The sequence below is a fragment of the Brassica napus genome, chromosome A3, assembly GCF_020379485.1.
Source record: "Brassica napus cultivar Da-Ae chromosome A3, Da-Ae, whole genome shotgun sequence".
Classification (NCBI taxonomy): Eukaryota; Viridiplantae; Streptophyta; class Magnoliopsida; order Brassicales; family Brassicaceae; genus Brassica; species Brassica napus.
Genome location: NC_063436.1, coordinates 19,516,077 through 19,535,727, shown reverse-complemented (window position 1 = coordinate 19,535,727; position 19,651 = coordinate 19,516,077). Strand labels below are relative to the sequence as shown.

The following is a 19,651-nucleotide window of genomic DNA, read 5'->3' as shown; positions in this document are numbered from 1 at the left end:
GTATTCAATCTATAAAAATTAGAAAAAATGAAGGAGATTTTCCATTTGTTTATTTCATACTATGAATTTATTTTACCAAACTTAAAAATATATTAATGTAAAATAACAATTAATAATAAAGTAAAATATATAAAACAAATCATTATACATTAATAATATCGAATAAGAAACATAACCAATAACATTATAGATTTACACAATATATAACACTAAAATGTAAATTATATATTTGAAAGTTTTGCGATGGTATATGTTATATATTTATAAAATGAAAATCTACCCGCACGGATGTGCGGGTGAAAAATCTAGTTTGATTTAGATAGATAGATTGGTGGTACACGGATGTCGATCTTTTTTGTAACATACGCTATAACTGAATGTAGATTTTGAGCATACGTGCAATTCTTTCTGCCATAATATTCATTACATCTGACATATGCTGAATTGTAAAGTTAGGGAAAAACTCATTATATCTTTGAAATTTTTTCATATAAACTAGGGTCGGCCCGCCCTACGGGCGGGATATATTATTTTGAAAATAATTAAAACAGTTAAAATAAATATTTAATATAAATTTTTATTAACTTAAAATTAAAATAGTAGTCTAGTTCTGTATTTGTTTTCCTTTTTTTTTAAATCTAAAGAAACTCTGCTATCTTGCAAATTAGTTATGTTTTCTTTTTTTTCTTTGGATGGCTTTACATCAGTTCTTGCTGAAAATTCATGTTGTTTACTGTAAGTTATTATCACTTATGTGGTGCATATTATATTTATTATTATTGATTATATATATATAAGTGAGAAGTTATTAATATTGTATACTTTGTGGTTGAGATGTAAGAGTAAATTGTAGTATTTGTTAACTTGTTTTTTGGTCTTTTTCGTATTTGTTATGTTTTTAACTTTAAAATTTTAGAAGTTATAAATTGGTAAATTTCCATTGAAACTTATGATTGGCGTTTAAATAATTATACCATAATACAAATGATTACAAAAACATACGGTTTATAGAATTGTATTGGATTATGAAGACTATTTTCATATTTCTGTCACAAAAATAGATCATAAGGAAAAAAATGACCAAAATATTTTATTTAATAGGTAAAAAGATCCTAGTATTTTAGATGTATAAATACAAATAATAAATAAAAATTTATTGTTTCAGATTATATGTTTTTAAATTCGAATTTTTTTATAATTTTTTTCGCCATTTTTTTCCGTAACCCAAGTTGTTCTTTTCATCTCTGCATCTCAATACATGTTTTGCTGATACATCTTCTAAATTCCGAGTCTTCTCCTCAAACTGTGTTTTTTTTGTATCTGCAGTTCAAGCATTGATCTGTAGAGTCACATTTTAGTCATTCGGCTTTCAAGCCAGAGATTTTCTAAAATTTTAGGAAAATCACGAAATGCTCCTTCTTCTTCTTACTGATGATTCATAAGAATTTCTTAAGAGAGAAAGAGAGAACTTAGCTGTTCACACAAACCTTAAACTTGAAGCTTCCTGCAGTTATGGCCAATTTCTTGTGAGATTAATTTTTTTTTCAAAGACGTGTATAAAAGAATGATAACATTTAGAAAATAGAAGAAGAAGAAGCATTGGCGAATCGCGAATGTTAGCATGGCATGGCTGAGCACTACCCGTGTTCAGAAAGGTCTCGCACCCACGTCCCACGCCGTCTTCAGCATATTAGCTCAAATAAGATTTTTCTTTCTCTATTTATTTCAGTTTTGGTTGAATAGTATAATAAGCATTGCTTTATCATGGTTTGGCAGATATACTAATTAAGTAATATGAGTGCATTATAAGCTCCTTTATGAAATATATACGTTTTATCGAATCACAGAGACTCTTAAAATATGTTTTGAGATACAGAAACAGTGGTGAAAATACTCTGTTTTTTTTTTTTATAAAATTGCAAACAACGTATTCATATTTACTTACTGAGAATAACATCCGTGAATATTAACTACATAGACCAACACAACATCTAAACAAAGGTGAGTTGATTATACAAATTGAAACATTGGAAAAAAAAAACACCAAAGATGATGAATCTTGAAATAGTAAAAAAAAAAATATATAACTCACGAATCAGTCTCGTGTTTGACTTTAACATTGAACCTTGTAATCGTTTTGTTCCAAACAACAAATATGACTTGTTGTATAGTAACAAAAAATATCATACGTCTTTGTGAAGCACTGCAGCCAAACACCACCAAATTTACGTTGGCCGTTGAAGCACACACCAAACAGAAACTCCTGTAACAATACGACCACCATATCCATCAATAGACGGAGGCTCCGACCTCAGTCTCCACAGACCCGTCTCCGCTTCTTGCGACGAACATGCTCCATAGTCTTTCATCGCCGTTTGCTTACTCTCAGTAGACAAAGACTCTTCTCTTAACCATGATTGAAACATTCACGATTCCACAGTTATCCCCAAACTCTTCTCTTAACCTATAGCTCAAGAAATTCAAACGACCACGGTCTAGCACAAATCTATATGATCAAGATATCAGTTTCATCATCATTTGGTGTATATCAGTACATGATTAGCACAAGTCTATATGATCAAGATAATTTTTTTTACTGGTGGTTTAAAACAAAGAAACCTCAGATGATAATAGCAACAACCAGATGATGATGATATGATATCTTCCTGGAGTTTAAACGCAGAACTAACCAGACAGATTCTTAAGCGTTGCAACCAGAGACCATGCATCTATGAAGTATGACGCCAGATTTGTCCCAGAGTTGTCATCGTACTTATCAAGAAAGGATGTTCCAGATATGAACATGGCTAAAGAATAGAAGCACAAACGGTTTCTAAATTAATCTTTCAGAAGATTGTTAACTGAGATCCGAATATAAAAGTTTCATATTGTTCAATTTAAGAACACTATGAACATGAGTTTAAGAACATAAGAAGACTATGAAGAACACTATGAACAGACGAACACTATGAACATGAGTTTAAGAACATATTCACCTTTGAAGAGCATAACTCGTCACCGCGTTTGACATTCATGTCTTCCCAGAATCTGAGCAATCTAACCTCAACAGCGGAAGAACAACATTGGCCAAACTTCAGATCAGAAAGAAGAATTGATGAGGAAGCCATTTTAGAGGAAGTAAGATTGCTTCGTCGTTTTCAAGGAAAGAGGGATTAACTTTATAGAGGCAGAGAGACCGACTTACAGAGAGATAAGATGTATTCAATGTCTGATTGGTTGACGGTATTAAGAGGTTTGTTAAAGCGATGTATTAATGACTTCTAACGTTTAGAAGGATAAGAAATGAAGCCGTAAAGACGCAATCAAATTTTCTAACAGAAATTTTGCAAGACCATTCAACTCACGCCTCCTCCAGGAACTCCATTGTTGGTGGTGAAGATGCTCACGGATCGAAGACTAAGATGAACCCTAAAATCGAAGAAGAAGCTAGTTTCGATCTTATGGGCTGTTCTCCACATCGAAACATAAGCCTAAAACACATAGCAAAGCCCGCAATAATTAGAGTTCTAAGTTAAATGAAACGATGCGTTTTGAGAGAGGGAGATGACGTGTCGCGCTCTCCTTGCACGACTTTCCACGCTGGATCCTAGGTGGCGCGTTCTGGAGAGAACCAAACAATTTTTTATATAATTAGATAATGAAAAGCCGACCTGTTATTTGGTGTAGACATCATTTTTATTAGTTGAAAACCGTTTGTTACAAACACTATGCCTAAAATCTATAGGGTTTTTAGCATTTCATGGTCAATATCAACGCTCCATATTCTGCATAGAGTGTAAACAGGAGTGTAGACAACCTTTGTCCGATATTCATATCCCTTATGACATAATCTTCTAAGTATCTATTTATGTAAAACCATCCTTGACCTTAAAACATATTTTGTTCTTTCCACGCTCTATTAATAAAATACTCCAAATAGTGAAATAGTCATATTTTGTTCTTATCATATTTGGAGTACCATCCTAGGTCTCTTAAAGGTTGGCTCAACTAACTAGGACTATTACCCTTAGGTTTGTTAATCCAAGAATTGTTCCTCGATCCATATTGTACCATCAATTTCCACTACACCCAAAATCTCATGTGATTTTCTATTTTTGTTTTTAATTTTTTTTATTACCATTCTTCCAAATATACCAAATAGTTTATAGAAAACAGCTAAAGTCATAACTTTTTGAAAGTCTAAAAATATAATCCATGTTGATCAAGAAAATCGAAGTTAATGGAAAAACTCTATGAATAGATGGAATTTTGATCAAACTTACATTTAAACTGTTGGTAGGCATTCAGAGCATGAACTTAAAGAAATATAGTTAACACTAGTGGAGGAGGAGGTAAAACAAACACCGGTGAAATGAAGAAGACGGTGGTACGATGTTTGGGCTGAATTAGGTCAACTTTCAAATGTATATGCACTGTTAGGATAAGAATGGTGAAGCCCAAGTTACTCTTCGTAGAAATAGTCAAATAGATGTGTCGATAAATAACATGGGCTGCTTAGAGCATGTTTATTACATGTATTTTAGGTTGAGTCTTTTAACGTAATATAAGATACGGTCTCTTAATTTTTAACTAAAAAAACTAAGAAACGTTTCTTATATCTTTTATTTAAGATAAATTTCTTAGCTTTTTCAGTTAAAAACTAAGAAATCGTATTTTATATTACGCTAAAAGATCCTACAACAAACATATTCTTACTTATACTATTATTTGAGCTGGTAAAGATTTTTAGTCCACTCGCGAGCACACCAAATAACATGTTACGAAAAAAGAAAGTTGACGTATTGCATTTTGGTGCTTTGAATTAGGACGTGGTAGCACCAGAAAAAGAGAGCATTAGACCATCTCCATCGGTGGAAATAGTGATTTGGAGTGCTTAACGAAAATAAATTAATATTTTAATGTATTATATTTATATATTTTAATTTAATTACTTTAAATAAATATTAGCAAATGAAAATAAAAACATGTGGCACTAATGTTTACGAACCAGTTCTAAAGATAAAGTTTAAAGAACCTCAACTAATTTCTTTTTCCTACTTTTCTGTATTTATATTATTACTTTTTGATTATGAACTTTTCTACAACCTACCATTGGAGAAGGTACTAAAATTGTCTAAATAAGTGACATGAAAGAGATATAAAAAATCAAATTGTTTTTATGACATTTCTTTATGTATTTTATATTCCTGAAATAAAAATATTACAACGTTAAAATCATGAAACATAGAAAAATTAAAAACCATCAAAGCTGAAAAACAATTTCTAGGGTAAATTTCACATAAAATGTAACCATAACACGATATGCTTTTGCTTCTAATTTTGTTTTAGCTATCGAAAGTTCGGCACTTTTGAATCGATTTTGCTGTCAAACTCTGCCCTGCTTGTGCTGGAGGAATCGAATCATGTCTTTGTTACTTTATTAACCTGTTGTTCTTTGTATAGACTAATTTGGCTTTGGGGATTTGGAGACATAAAGTGTGGCGACGTTTTCAGGTAGCTTGTTACTCAAGTACACCTTCTAGAACCAACAAATCGATGGCCAACAAGCTTAGAAGAATCCAGCCAAGGATTCAAAGACGAATCGAAAACAGAGCAAAAGATTACCCAATCCCAGAGATTGTTCCTTTGGATAAAGAAGTCCTTAAAGCCAGACGAAGTCTACTCACTAACGTCACTCTGCTTCTAAAAGTGTTTCCTGTCTTGACATGCAAGTAAGTTTTCAGTTTCTTGGCTTCTAAGCTATTGAATCAAGAACTCTGCTTTGATAAAGACTTAAGCTTTCAGATTCTGCTCTGAAGTATTTATCGGCAAAGAAGAACATTTGATTCAGACATGCTGTAGTTACATACGGGTTGAGAACAACAAGCTACATGAATACTATGGAGTGGGGTGAAACCCGGTGACGCCACTGAAGATCTCAAGTATGTTGGTACAAACGCTCTAATGGTACAAAAAAAAAACGCTCTAATGGCGTGGGAGAAAGTGAGAGCTGGTCTGAAGACACCATTGCTAGTTTATCCTTCAAAAGTTTGCAATCGGTGCAAAGAGGTTCACGAGACCGAGCGGCCATAAAGCTCGGCTATGTGGTGTGTTCAAATATGAGAGCTATCAGGGCACTCATTACTGGGAAAGATCCAGTGTGAATGATTTGGTACCCGAGAAAGTCGTGTGAACGAAGGCATAAATTATTACGGACATGCCTCTGCTGTCGCGAGCCTTTGTAGCCATGCCAGTGCACTTGTTAGCAATACTAAATACGCTTGTGAGATGAAGCCAAGAGGTTTATCTTTTCCTTTCAGTAATTCAAGTCCATATCAAGAAACGTAGAGAGTAGTATTCTGTTTGTAGCAGGAACCAGCTGGGTTCTTGTCTAGTATGCTTGACCCGTTTACTCATTTCGCTATCTTGCTCCATTACACACTTGATCACTTTCTCTATCTCGTCAATGGCTGCCACCAACAGGATGTGTTATATTGAACAAAACATCATTGAGAGTTAATCTTAAGAGGCCAATAGAGCACAAGACCCATAATGTGGCACACCTTTCCATAAGTCCAAGTTTCAATATTACAAATATTTAATCTCATTTCCCTTTGGAAACTCAAAATGAACGTGAGAAACTAGTTGATCTGTTTATAGTGACGTTACATCAACGACCCGTGCTAAGATCTAATAGTATATTGACAAAAAAAATGAATTTAAAATTAACCACTGTTTATTTAGTTATTTATAAATATTAACTGAAATATGATATATTGTTTATCATACACATTTATTTTATATATTTGATTGTATCATAGATTTCAATAGGTTCAAATTGACATGTTAAAAAAATAAAGAAAAAATTAAAATATACAAATTTTAAATAAATACATATGTTAGATTTAAAAATTATTAACTTCATAAGAAATTAAGAATTTGCAAATTTTATATAGATTTTTATATTCTCTGAATATCTCGGACATATTGGATGAGATGGTTTTTACACGAAAGTTGATCTAAATTATATATGGCTATCCCGAACGTATCATCGGAATGTCCCATTTTCATCAAATTGTAAACGGGTAGCCGGCCTTGGAGGGAAGCCAATGAAGCTGGTGCTTCCGGTCGCCAAATATTATCACTCTAAACGGCAACATCTGGACACAAAATTCTTAGTAGCTCAGCGGTTTGTCTAGTGTTAGTGTTTCAGGTTGTGGGTTCAAAGGACATCAGCCACATTTTTTTAATTGGCTTCTAGCCACATAATAACTAGGACCGGCTCTGAAATGGGTGATATCAACGAAATGTATATTATACATGAAACATGGATTTATTCATTGCCAACTGTTTGATATATAGTCACATGAACATTATCAATCATATATATTAAAACAGAAGTCACAACTTTGATTCATGTGTGATTTTTTAAAAATAAACTTAATAGACTTATTCATAAAAAGTCATGTTATATTTAATCTTTAATAGTAAAATATAGCAATGACATTGTCCTAAACAAGTACTAATAGTAGCAATGACATTGTCCTAAACAACCGTAAAATATATTTTCAGTGACTAAGATTACCTCAAAGTTGAAATTTTATTTTCCATGGTATTAGATACTCTAACATAAAAAAATAATTCTGGTAATTGAAAACTCAATCTCATTCTCTTAACATAATCACACTTACAACCAACTAAACATAAAATAAAATTTACACAAAATTATATATTTTCTGGTTTATACATTGAATTCCGCGCGGATCTGCCCTAGTACATTATTATAAGTTTACACTAAACGTTGTCTTTTTTTGAAACATTTGTCTCAGATTATAAATAAATACCAGTTTTTAGATGTTAGTTTAAACTTAGGTTCAGGATTCCCGGTTTATTTACTTTTTCCCAATAACATATTCGAACAAACCCCAAAACATACCCAACTCAGCGTTAAGTTAAATAATTATAATGGTATGTTATTATTATTTTAATAAACCAAATACAGGAAAAGGCCAGCATCCAAATTGAATTTCTCTACTAGCCTACTTGTAGCAGCACATTGGTTTGGGAGAAAATAAATATTCTTCTGGAAAGATAGGATTTGTAAGACACAAAAAAAACCGAAAGAAAATAATAAAATGAACAGAAGCTAATGACAATTTTATCGACTAAAAAAATGAGAAGAGGAAACCGATAGCAACAAAATGGAAAGATAGGATTGCGAAGTCGCATGCAGTATGTGAGTCCATTCAAAGCAAGATAGGGTTTATCTGTTTTCCTCGGGAAACAAAACTATTTGGTTCTCCACGTTAAAGATACGATTTGGAAAACTTGACTCACTTATACTTTGATGCTGCTAAGTTTTTTTTGTATGATAACGAATGAACAATGCACTTATGCACATGACATGTGCGTATAGTAATCGTTTACTAGAAGTCCAACCAAAAGTCCAAAACTAATGTTTTGTGATTATTGATAAATAAGCCTAATAGCTTATAATGCTTTTGCTCATGTTTTTCGCAATGACTATTAAATTGATCGACATTTTGCAAGTTTATTGATCAAACGTGTGAGGTCGATAAGACATGTTTGGACAATGGTGCATGTATAGAAGTTTCTCGAAGACTGTATATATAACCTAGGAAAGTGGTGTTGTGAGAGAAGATATGTAATCGATAATTGTCTTGTATATTGATCATTGACCTCAAGGTCTTCATATACACAGTTAGAGGTTCCTAATCCTATTGTCATAAGGACATCCTAATCCTATTGTCATAATTAAGGACATAATCTATATTACACGTGATAGATAAATATACCGTAATACGTATGGGACGGATCGGGTATCCGTTGTTTCTAACCCTCCTATCAATTCGTCAATTCGAGTAAAACTAGCTTAGCCAACTAATATACTCATTTGGATGAAGTCTATGATATTTTACTCAACTGATTATTTATATGTCAATATGGGATCTCATCAGACAGTGGATAATTTACATGGACCGGCTCATATATCTGGCTCTATTCATTATAAACGGTAGCATAAAGCCTTCGTGACTTTTCGCTGTTCGCACCAATATACACATCATATTTGTTTTTATCAAATGAGAAAAAAAGAAAAAAGAAAAGAGGATAACGGATAACACCGATTATTCGGTTCTGCCATAATTCACTCATACATGTCACAATTACTTCAGTTTCTAGAAAATATAATTTTAGGCCAACTTGGGAAAACTATATATACACATCAGCAAAAGTAAAATTTCATATTTGAAGTATTTTATTTAAAAAATTAATCTATGTTTGTATATTTCATAAAATAATACCTTATTTTTCAGAAATTAGTATATAAGAGGGAGAAACGGAAGAAGAGAGAAACATGCTTGAAGCTTCTCTAGTTTCATAGGTCCTTTCAAAGCAAAACCATTTTTAACTCAGAAGTAGAAGCCATGGCTGCATCTTTCTCTGTCCCCTCTATGGTATAACACCACTAAGCCATGTATCTCAATAATGCTTCCATTGCTCTCTTTTTAGTTATTTAATCATGTTGGTTACAAAATTGAGCGAGTCCGTTAGTAATTAATTAAAATTAACACTTGAATCAGATAATGGAAGAAGAAGGGAGATTCGAGGCGGAAGTTGCAGAAGTGCAGACTTGGTGGAACTCAGAGAGGTTCAAGCTAACAAGGCGTCCTTACACAGCCCGTGACGTGGTAGCTCTACGTGGCCATCTCAAGCAAGGTTATGCTTCGAACGAGATGGCTAAGAAACTGTGGAGAACACTCAAGAGCCACCAAGCCAACGGCACGGCGTCTCGCACGTTCGGTGCTTTGGACCCTGTTCAGGTGACCATGATGGCTAAACATTTAGACACCATTTATGTCTCTGGTTGGCAGTGCTCGTCTACTCACACCTCCACGAACGAGCCTGGTCCAGATCTTGCTGACTATCCGTACGATACCGTTCCTAACAAGGTCGAACATCTCTTCTTCGCTCAGCAGTACCACGACAGGTAATTCTAGTTACCAATAAATTATTGAAGTGAAGTTATACAGCTAGGTAGTGACACTTTTTTAAAAATTACTAGAAACTTGATATGGGCTGCATGCTACGAAAATACGTTTTTGAACTAATAAAAAAACAGTATGAACTTTATATTTTTTTTTGGGTGCTCACAGTCACGTAGTGTAACAGCGTGTCACAAACTAATTATTGTAACCATATTTTACGGCTGTTATCGGTGTGCTTGATCAGAAATCGCTTCATTCGAGGTTTTGCGTCGCCACGTCTTGAGATACTTTGACTCTCTGGCAAAGTACAGTTTGTACACGTTCTTATTAAGACAAATTTCCCCAACGCGATTTTTTTCAGAAGAAAACATGACAGATTGCTTCTTTTTAAAGATACAAGTCAAACTTCGACAAATCTGACTATTCCCCAAAGACTATGTTTAGAGACACCATTAACTGTTGCCAAAAAAAAAGAGACCATTAACTAAATCAATTATGGTAATAGTGGGGATCAAGATTTATCTTTTACTGGATGCAAAATGTAATAATTTATTTTATAAAATCACTAATAGAATATATATTATTTTTTAACAGACACTAAAAGCATATCAACGTTTTATTTTATTGCTTTGAAAGTAGGCCTATTTGAAAGTAACAACACATACAATAAAAATAATATGAGTTAATAATTCTCAAAAAGAAAAAAAAAGTGATAACACAAACATAATATTCGGTCTTCAGTTAAATATACTCTACAATGTACTATATGAATAAAATTAAATTGGGTATATCACTTTCAATATATTCTATATTCATATTTTACAAAGCTGTGATTATACGGTTTAATTATAAAGACCTATAATCAAATAATATTTTCTAATTAACTTTATCACTTTTTCTTAGAAGGCAATAAAAATTAATTTTCTTTCAAAATAAAAGTAAATATTTATATCAGAGATTTTCTCTGACAATCATTCAAGCATGGAAATAATGTTTGAGATATGTTATATTGACTTAGTTACGATATATTCAAAAACTTTGACAAATAAATTAATTTATAAACTTACAATGAGGCTTTACAGTGAAAAAAGCTCATTTATAATTAATTTACTCAATTGTAAATTGTGTAATATTTAAGACGAAAACTGTAGGAGAGAAATCAAACGGGGAGCAACACAACACTTTATCAATGGGTACAAAATATTTACATGGGCAAAAAGTTAGAGCATCTCCGGTGGTGTTACCACCACTAAAGTTTTTAGTATTATTAAATTATTTTTTTTTGTTTGAATAGTTAAGGACTATGATCAAAATTGTATGTTCAATGGTGTTCTCTAATTTGAAGTTTTTAAGAATTAAAAAATATTAAATTTTAAAACATATAAAATTAAATTTTTTATTTATTACATAATTAAATATAAAGATAGAATAAAATATAAAGATAAAATATTAAATTTTAAAATTTTGGTGAATATTAAATAGATTTAATTCTATTAAAAAATTATTTATTACATGATTAAATATAAAGATATATGATTAAATATAAAGATAAAATTTTAAATTTTAAAACATGTGAAATTAAAATTTTCACCGACCAAATGGCACGATGTCACGTTTTTAAGGACCAAATCCTTAGGGCATGCGCAGCGGGAGTTCACAGTGAGGGTCGTCCGTTTTATGAAAAAAAAATTAAAATAAGCATAACCGAAGACTTCGGCTCGTCCCGCCTCTCCCGCGTGAACTCGGATCGTGACTGTTCAGCGGGTCCCACGCCACGTGACGGTCTGCTATTGGTCACTTTATTAATTTTTTTTTAAATCAAACGAAAAAAAAAATTAATTTTTTGAACCCCAATGAGCGGTTCGCCGCTGCGCATTGTCTTATAATCCTTAATTAAAGATCAATTCTTAGGTAACTTAAGTTTTATAATATTATTGTATTCATATTAACCTATGATTTTGTGCTAAGGCCTCGTGATAAACCTTTCTCTTAGATTAAATAATACGCTTTCATTACGAGGTTTATTTCGTTGCATGCATAATCTCCAAAAATACCATTAAGCCCAATCATGTATAACTAATGTGAGAAACTTAATTATGTTGTGATAGTTTAGTTAACATAATAACGAATAACCCTTCATTATCTAATTAAAACTATCAATATGAATCTCTCGCAGAAAGCAGAGGGAGGCGAGAATGAGCATGAGCAGAGAAGAAAGAACAAAAACTCCTTTTGTGGACTACCTGAAGCCCATCATCGCCGACGGAGACACCGGCTTCGGCGGTACCACTGCCACCGTAAAACTCTGCAAACTCTTCGTTGAAAGAGGAGCCGCTGGGGTCCACATCGAGGACCAGTCCTCCGTCACCAAGAAGTGTGGCCACATGGCCGGAAAAGTCCTCGTGGCAGTCAGTGAACACATCAACCGCCTTGTTGCGGCTCGGCTCCAGTTCGACGTGATGGGCACAGAGACCGTCCTGGTCGCTAGAACGGACGCGGTCGCGGCCACTCTGATCCAGTCGAACATTGACTCGAGGGACCACCAGTTCATCCTCGGTGTCACTAACCCAAACCTTAGAGGCAAGAGTTTGTCCTCGCTTCTAGCAGAGGGAATGGCTGTAGGCAAGAACGGCCCGGCGTTGCAAGCGATTGAGGATCAATGGCTTAGCTCGGCTCGTCTAATGACTTTCTCGGACGCTGTCGTGGAGGCTCTCAACCGCATGAACCTCAATGAAAATGAGAAGAGCCGAAGAGTGAACGAGTGGCTAAGCCATGCAAGGTAATGGACATTCCGATTCCGAATATCATATATCAAACTTTGGTTTTACTTAGGATTTTAGTTATTGATAATTAAAATTTCATAGAAGCGGTTTAGTATTTTCATATGTAATACAAAATACTGTTAGATTTAACCAAAACAAACAGTTTGCTGTGCTAGTTGCACTAAATTTGTTTGAAGTGTGATTTTGTTTGAGCACTAACCGTTAGGTTCTTTACAAAGAATATTCCTAAATAATTGGCAGATCTTTACTCATACGAGTAGAAAATTTTTACAATCTTTTGATGCATAAATAGTGTTACAGTTATACAAAAGCTAATGCATTTTGAAACACATTTAATCAGGTATGAGAACTGCCTGTCAAACGAGCAAGGCCGAGAATTAGCAGCAAAACTCGGTGTGGCTGATCTTTTCTGGGACTGGGACTTGCCCAGAACCCGAGAAGGATTCTACCGGTTCCAAGGCTCGGTCACAGCGGCCGTGGTCCGTGGCTGGGCCTTTGCACAGATTGCTGACCTAATCTGGATGGAAACCGCAAGCCCCGACCTCAACGAATGCACCCAATTCGCAGAAGGAGTCAAGTCCAAGACACCAGAGGTCATGCTTGCTTACAACCTCTCACCGTCATTCAACTGGGACGCTTCCGGTATGACTGATCAGCAGATGATGGAGTTCATTCCGCGGATCGCTAGGCTCGGTTATTGCTGGCAGTTCATAACCCTTGCGGGTTTCCATGCTGATGCTCTTGTGGTCGATACATTTGCAAAGGATTACGCTAGGAGAGGGATGCTGGCTTATGTGGAGAGGATACAGAGAGAAGAGAGGAGCAATGGGGTTGACACATTGGCTCATCAGAAATGGTCAGGTGCTAATTACTATGATCGTTATCTTAAGACTGTCCAAGGTGGAATCTCCTCCACTGCAGCCATGGGCAAAGGTAATGTTACTTTCTAAAAAGAAACTGCAGCCACAGATAACAATAGTATAATAATACTAACGTAGTTAGCGTGTGATGAGAAATACTCATTTAGGCGCGTATGCAGAATTTAAATGGGTGATATACAAATTCTGAAAATCAGTTTTGGATACAGGCTTAAGATCTTCCACTGATTAGAACAATGAAAATAAGTTAAGTCACATTTATCAACCGGGCGTAGAAATGGTCTAGTTGTTGAAGATTCGTTAGGTTGGTCGATAGAAGTGATCTAGTCTTTTTTCTTGCACTTTTATAATAGTGTCATTGTAGATACTTAAATCCCTTATTTGTAGTAAAATTTTTGTCTTTTTACATACAAAACATTATATATATGCAGTTACATTCGCTCGTTCATTATTTATCCAACTATACAAACTTTTCTTTCTTTTCCTCCTTAAAAACGATGCGTTTTTTTCTTGGACATAGGTGTTACTGAGGAACAATTCAAAGAGAGTTGGACGAGGCCGGGAGCTGCTGGAATGGGCGAAGGGACTAGCCTTGTGGTCGCCAAGTCCAGAATGTAAAACGTTCATTGCGGCTGTACGGCCAAAGCGGTTTGGCATCTTCGCAGGGAAACTTGGAAACCACACTATCTTTAATATATCTTTGGACACCTGAGTAAGAAAATAAAAAGAATAAGAAAAAAAAAACAGATAATAAATGTATCTTTGTTATTGTGTTCCCTTCTTCTACGTTTGCTTCTTTGTATGGATATTTCGACTGTTTTGGCACTTGAAAGGTACACAATAGTCAATAACAAAACGGGACCCTCCGTTCGTAAAGTCTAAAGGGGCATAATAACAAGAGAAATTGCAGTGTATATATAAGCATAACCAGCAAGAGAATGGATTTTCAGCTTTCAAGACAAGTGTCTTTTTTTTTTTTAATGATCATACTGCCCGTATACACATTAGTTCGCTACTTAAAGAATACTACATTGCCGAAATCTTATTTTTGCATCATTACGCGTGAAGTAAGAGATAGAATGAGAAATCTCATCACTACAACCAATACATTTCGAAATCATATTTATCCTCTCTCTTCCTCTTTTGATTTTTCCGCAATTTCATTCTTTCATCTCTCATCTCTGATTTATCCGTCGAAACCATGATTTGTTAAAATCTGCCATATCTCTTCCTCTTTACTGGGTTTCGACGAAGAAACCTTGGAATAAATCTCCTTCTAACTCAATCGCCTCTATCTCTCTGGCAGAATCCCGATCGCTTGATTCTGTTTTCTCGGCTCACCGTATTCGATATCCTCTTGTTCGTTCTTGTAAATTTTTTCCTGTATTTTTTTGAATCATGTACTCTATACAATAGTCGTTCCTGCTCTTACTGAAGTTATCCGGCAAGACTTTACGTCAGAGTTGGCTGGTGCTGAAGTTGCTGATTTTTCACACATCCCCTCGTATCAACCCAGCGCACGCAAGGACCTTGGATGCCGCTAAAAAAGTAAGCCCCTTCACAAACTCCTCATCCTTCATTTGCTTTCCACCACACACGTATAGCTGGACATTGACTACATTATACATGTACTCTATACAATAGCCGGCCAACAGAATCGTGTTGTTGATTATGACTATTTTAGTCAATGTAGCAGGAAAACAACTGAGTTAGACATACAGTTTTAAAAGTAGCCGGTCCTGGAAGAATATCATAGTGTATATATAATGATTCACTTCTTTTGTAACCGGCTAATCATTCATTTGATTTTTCCAAATATACGTCTCCAAAAACGGTATGTGTAGGTACGTGTGACTTCTGTCATACCGCAGGACACAGACTTTGAGGTCGACGAGGAGTTACGGGGTGGCCAACTTCTTTGAATGGTACGATGAAGGCGAAGTTGTAGGTGGCCAAAGAGGTCCCTAATTAAAGCACGTGACGAAATTAGACAGAAAAGACTAGAGACGAAAATGTAGACACGTTACGGGCCGAGCTTCAGAAAGCAATGTCTTTCCGAGGCTCATCCAAAGATGTAGGACGTCGGCCAACGCTCCCATGAGGTATCGGTTGTCGCACCAGATTTCAATTGGAAGGATATCCTGTTTGGATGCTTTCGGTCGAATTAGTATAATATCCTTCATCATGCCCGTGTTGTTTGTAGTCATCTTAGTCATGTTTAGCGGGAACAAATCAGCACAATGCACTAGTTATCAATGCATGTTGTCTGTCATTTTTATTTGTAGCTGCTGTCAAATAACCTGCTATTTTCTTTACTTTCTCGTACATTATGTACTTAGCCGTCTAATGTTACTTTAGCCGTCTAATGTTACAGATACTCAACAGATACTTTAGCCATATAACATGTCTTTATATAACCGGAATCAAAATGTTTTATTTTATATAGACACGATTAGCCGGCCATTCTAAACTAAACATCAGCATGCGACCAACTCCCTAAAAATAATTTAATTAGAACTTCGAGACTTCACTAATCTTAGCACAACGAATCGTCATAAGTAGCTAAATAATCGTCACTAACTTCCTCACAACGAACCTTCAAGTATGTTTAAGAATAATTCTCAGATATCAAGCGGCTTGGTCACTTATATAATATTAAGCCGGATTTATGTAAATATATCCAGACAGAAACAAGAATAGCTTCTTGTTTTCTTAGACCATCTCCAATGTATTTCTCTATTTTTACCTCTAAAATAGAGGAACTCTATAATTGAGCTGGGTTTTACTCCAATATATTTCTTTAAAATAGAGATCTCTACATATAGAGCAAAACTCTATAAACAGATAAAAAAATAACAATTTCTATTTTAGAGGCAAAAATAGAGATAGGTTGGAGTGATCTTGCTTCTAAATATTATTATAGAGGTAAAAATAGAGGTGGGTTGGAAATGCTAAGAAAACCTACACAATACATATCGATTATATAACATGCATAAGTACATGCTCCCGTATGTTTTTAGTGAAAAGTTTACGATTTTTTAGATGATATAACTGGTCAGAATTCATGGCTACTCTAGATCCACGGGCTATACCAATGTAAACAGTTTTATGGGTGTATATATTTAGTAATGATTACATGCATGTAATGATTACAAACCTTTTGCGATTCATATGTAAAAGAAAGAGACGATAGGGTTAGAGCAACTCCAAGGGGACTCTATTTTTTCTCTATAATTTACACTAAAATAGAGTAACTTTATTATAGAGTTGAATTTGCTCCAATGGTTCACTATATAATAGAGTTACTCTATAATAGAGTGAAATATAGAATAATCTTTTTTTTACTCCAAATATATAGTAAAAAAACAAGAATACTCTATATTTCACTCTATTATAGAGGGAACTATTGGAGCAAATCCAACTCTATAATATAATTACTCTATTTTAGAGTGAAATATAGAGAAAATTATAGAGTACCATTAGAGATGGTCTTAGTGCTATCCTTTCGCATGAACAATAAATGGACCTCGTCTTTGGGCCTTTCATTTTTCCATCTTTACAAATTTCTCCATCTTTCTATAATTTTCATGTAAATCGCTCTAATAACACACTAGGTGTAAGGAAATTTTTAAATCTAACTTATATTTTAAAATAAATTTTATTAAATATTATAGATTTTACTATTTTCTTACTAATATTTAATATAGATTTTATATATATTAAATCAATTTGTATAAAACTAATAAAATAATATAAAATTATATAATTATCAAAAAATTTAGCCTAAACAATATTTATAAAATTTGTATGTATATAAAAAACTAATGATCTTACGATTAGATATTTAAATTTTTTAAAAACTGTAGAAATTTTTGAAAGCTTTAGTAATACAAATTGTATAATTATACAAAAATAATAATATTTTGAAATTTGAAACGTTATATATGAATATATTTATTTTATAGATGATGTATGAACTATTGCTATATTTAAAAAAAGTTTACCAAAAGAAAATATCAATATTAAATGTAATATATGAATTATTACCATATTCTAATAAGTTTGCAAAAAATATAAATCAACATTAAATGAAATTATCCATGTCATATTTTTCCAGAAGTCATGTCATCAATTTCAGTAGCCATGTCATATTTGTTTTGTGAAATTAATTGTAGAGAGGACTTGTGGCAAAATCACTTCGTAAATATAGTATTGGGGATGAGATATATTTACTTGAGTAAAAAGTAAAAAATAATGGGACGAAACAATAAGGTTATACAAATAAGCTTTTAGGACTCTTGCAACGTTAAAAACAAAGAAGACCCTATTAAAATTCCCACTGATTGATTGTTCCCAATTTTAATTATTGTTATATTTATTTCTGTTAATGTCATAAGATGATAAGAAATCCTAAAAATTCAAAAATAAAAATTATATTTCTATTAGTGTCGGGGAAAAGTAAGCGTCCACACAAATTTCTGTAAAGATTAAAACGGTAAATGAAAAATATTTAAAAATCATAAATGTGTATAATTGTAAGAAGTAAAATGTAAACAAAAATATAAAACTTCAAATATAAAGTATCTCAAAATTTTAAATTTGAAGTTTTAAAATTTTTTATAGAATTTTTTATATATTTAAAGTTATAAATTGTTTTTTTTGGAGATGCTTTAAAAGACTAATTTAGAAACATATTTTGTTTGCTCATTTAGCCAAAAAAAAAACATATTTTGGTTGCTCGACTTGTTCTTTGCCTTGGAACCTTCGCTAGACAACCTAAAATGAAACAGTTTGTACTACCTTCGAAGAAAAATTATACTCCCTCCGTTTTTTAATATAAGTCGTTTTACAGGTATGCACGCAGATTAAGAAAATCATTAACCTTTTATATTTTCTAAACAAAAACATCATTAATTATTTACCTAACCACAATTCAACCAATAGAAAAATAGAAGATATATTACCATTGGTCATACAACATTAACTATTAATAAATTTTACATAGAAAATCGAAAACGACATATAATTTGGAACAAAAAAGTTTCTCTAAAACGACTTATATTAAAAAACGGAGGGAGTAACATCCACAAAATAATAGCTATAAGGGGAAAGATAACTAGCATATTTTTTGCTGGGCTTGCTCTTTGCTTCGATTTTACAGAATCAGACTTCTTGGTTGCGGCATTTTTTTCTTTTTTTTGAGCAACAACGGCAATTAGTTTTCTGATATTAAGTTTTTCAATAAGATAAAGATCGTCTTCTTTTGATAATTTTTTTTTTTTGGGACCAGAAGTCTTCTTTTGATAGTTGATGCGACAAAAAGTAAAGAGTCTATTTTCATGTTATTTTCTGATTGCATAAAATACTTTGTTTCAATATCATTGATATACATGACGTATGTGACATTTTTTTTACAATAATGTCATTGCATGAAATTCCAGCGGTCCAAACGACTACGTTCAACGGTCGACGATTTCCTTTTACCTCACCACGGTACTATAATCTCCGTCATCATCCTTTATTTTTCTCGTCTCTCAAAGTTAATTACCGCGATATTGCGCCGTACAAGGCTGTTGTTTAATGTATGTATTGTGTATTGAAGTGTAAATGAGAATCATATTGCTCATTGCTATACTTTTGATTTGTAACATTGAAACAAAAAATTCAATGTATGATTGACACGTTAATTTGTCGAATGTAAACAGAATCAACCTTTGACAATAAAGCAAAGAGTTGGGCACTTTGCACATGGGATTAACTAACATTAATTTAAAAGACTAGTGAGATTAAACTTTATATTGCGAATCAGTGGGTCCCATACGTCCGACCATCGGAATGCCAACTAAAATTCCCAGCCCGGCAATCACGCGTTATATTCCTTCATTGCATTCGTTTTTGTTTTCTTAATTTTTTACTTATTAATACGATTATATTAGGATTCTTCGTGCATGGTTACATAGAACAACATGACAGTTCGCATTCA

General features: G+C 33.4%; 1 protein-coding gene and 1 long non-coding RNA gene across 3 annotated transcripts; one reads left to right on the top strand and one right to left on the bottom strand.

Moving 5' to 3' along the window:
* Nucleotides 1–691: 691 nt before the first annotated feature.
* LOC125607036 lies at nucleotides 692–3,781 on the bottom strand. 2 transcript variants are annotated; one of them, XR_007338284.1, is made up of 3 exons: nucleotides 3,206–3,781; nucleotides 2,997–3,092; nucleotides 692–2,807 (listed from the first exon to the last, which is right to left on the bottom strand). It is a non-coding gene; the product is annotated as an uncharacterized LOC125607036 (long non-coding RNA). The 2 variants fall into 2 exon arrangements; XR_007338283.1 differs by having other exon boundaries at nucleotides 692–3,092.
* A 5,536-nt stretch (nucleotides 3,782–9,317) lies between these two features.
* LOC106439648 (isocitrate lyase-like) lies at nucleotides 9,318–14,544 on the top strand. Its single transcript, XM_048776560.1, has 5 exons — nucleotides 9,318–9,476; nucleotides 9,603–10,009; nucleotides 12,184–12,786; nucleotides 13,131–13,723; nucleotides 14,189–14,544. The coding sequence occupies exons 1-5, from the start codon at nucleotides 9,447–9,449 to the stop codon at nucleotides 14,284–14,286; spliced, it is 1,731 nt and encodes a 576-aa protein (XP_048632517.1). The 5' UTR covers nucleotides 9,318–9,446; the 3' UTR covers nucleotides 14,287–14,544.
* Nucleotides 14,545–19,651: the final 5,107 nt, after the last annotated feature.

What these genes read in the sequence shown, in the direction of transcription:
- LOC106439648 (XM_048776560.1), top strand. Translation starts at nt 9,447, where the DNA reads ATGGCTGCATCTTTCTCTGTCCCCTCTATG. An exon ending in GAGTGGCTAAGCCATGCAAG is followed by an intron (nt 12,787 to 13,130) that starts GTAATGGACATT and finishes ACATTTAATCAG; the next exon opens with GTATGAGAACTGCCTGTCAA. An exon ending in CACTGCAGCCATGGGCAAAG is followed by an intron (nt 13,724 to 14,188) that starts GTAATGTTACTT and finishes TCTTGGACATAG; the next exon opens with GTGTTACTGAGGAACAATTC.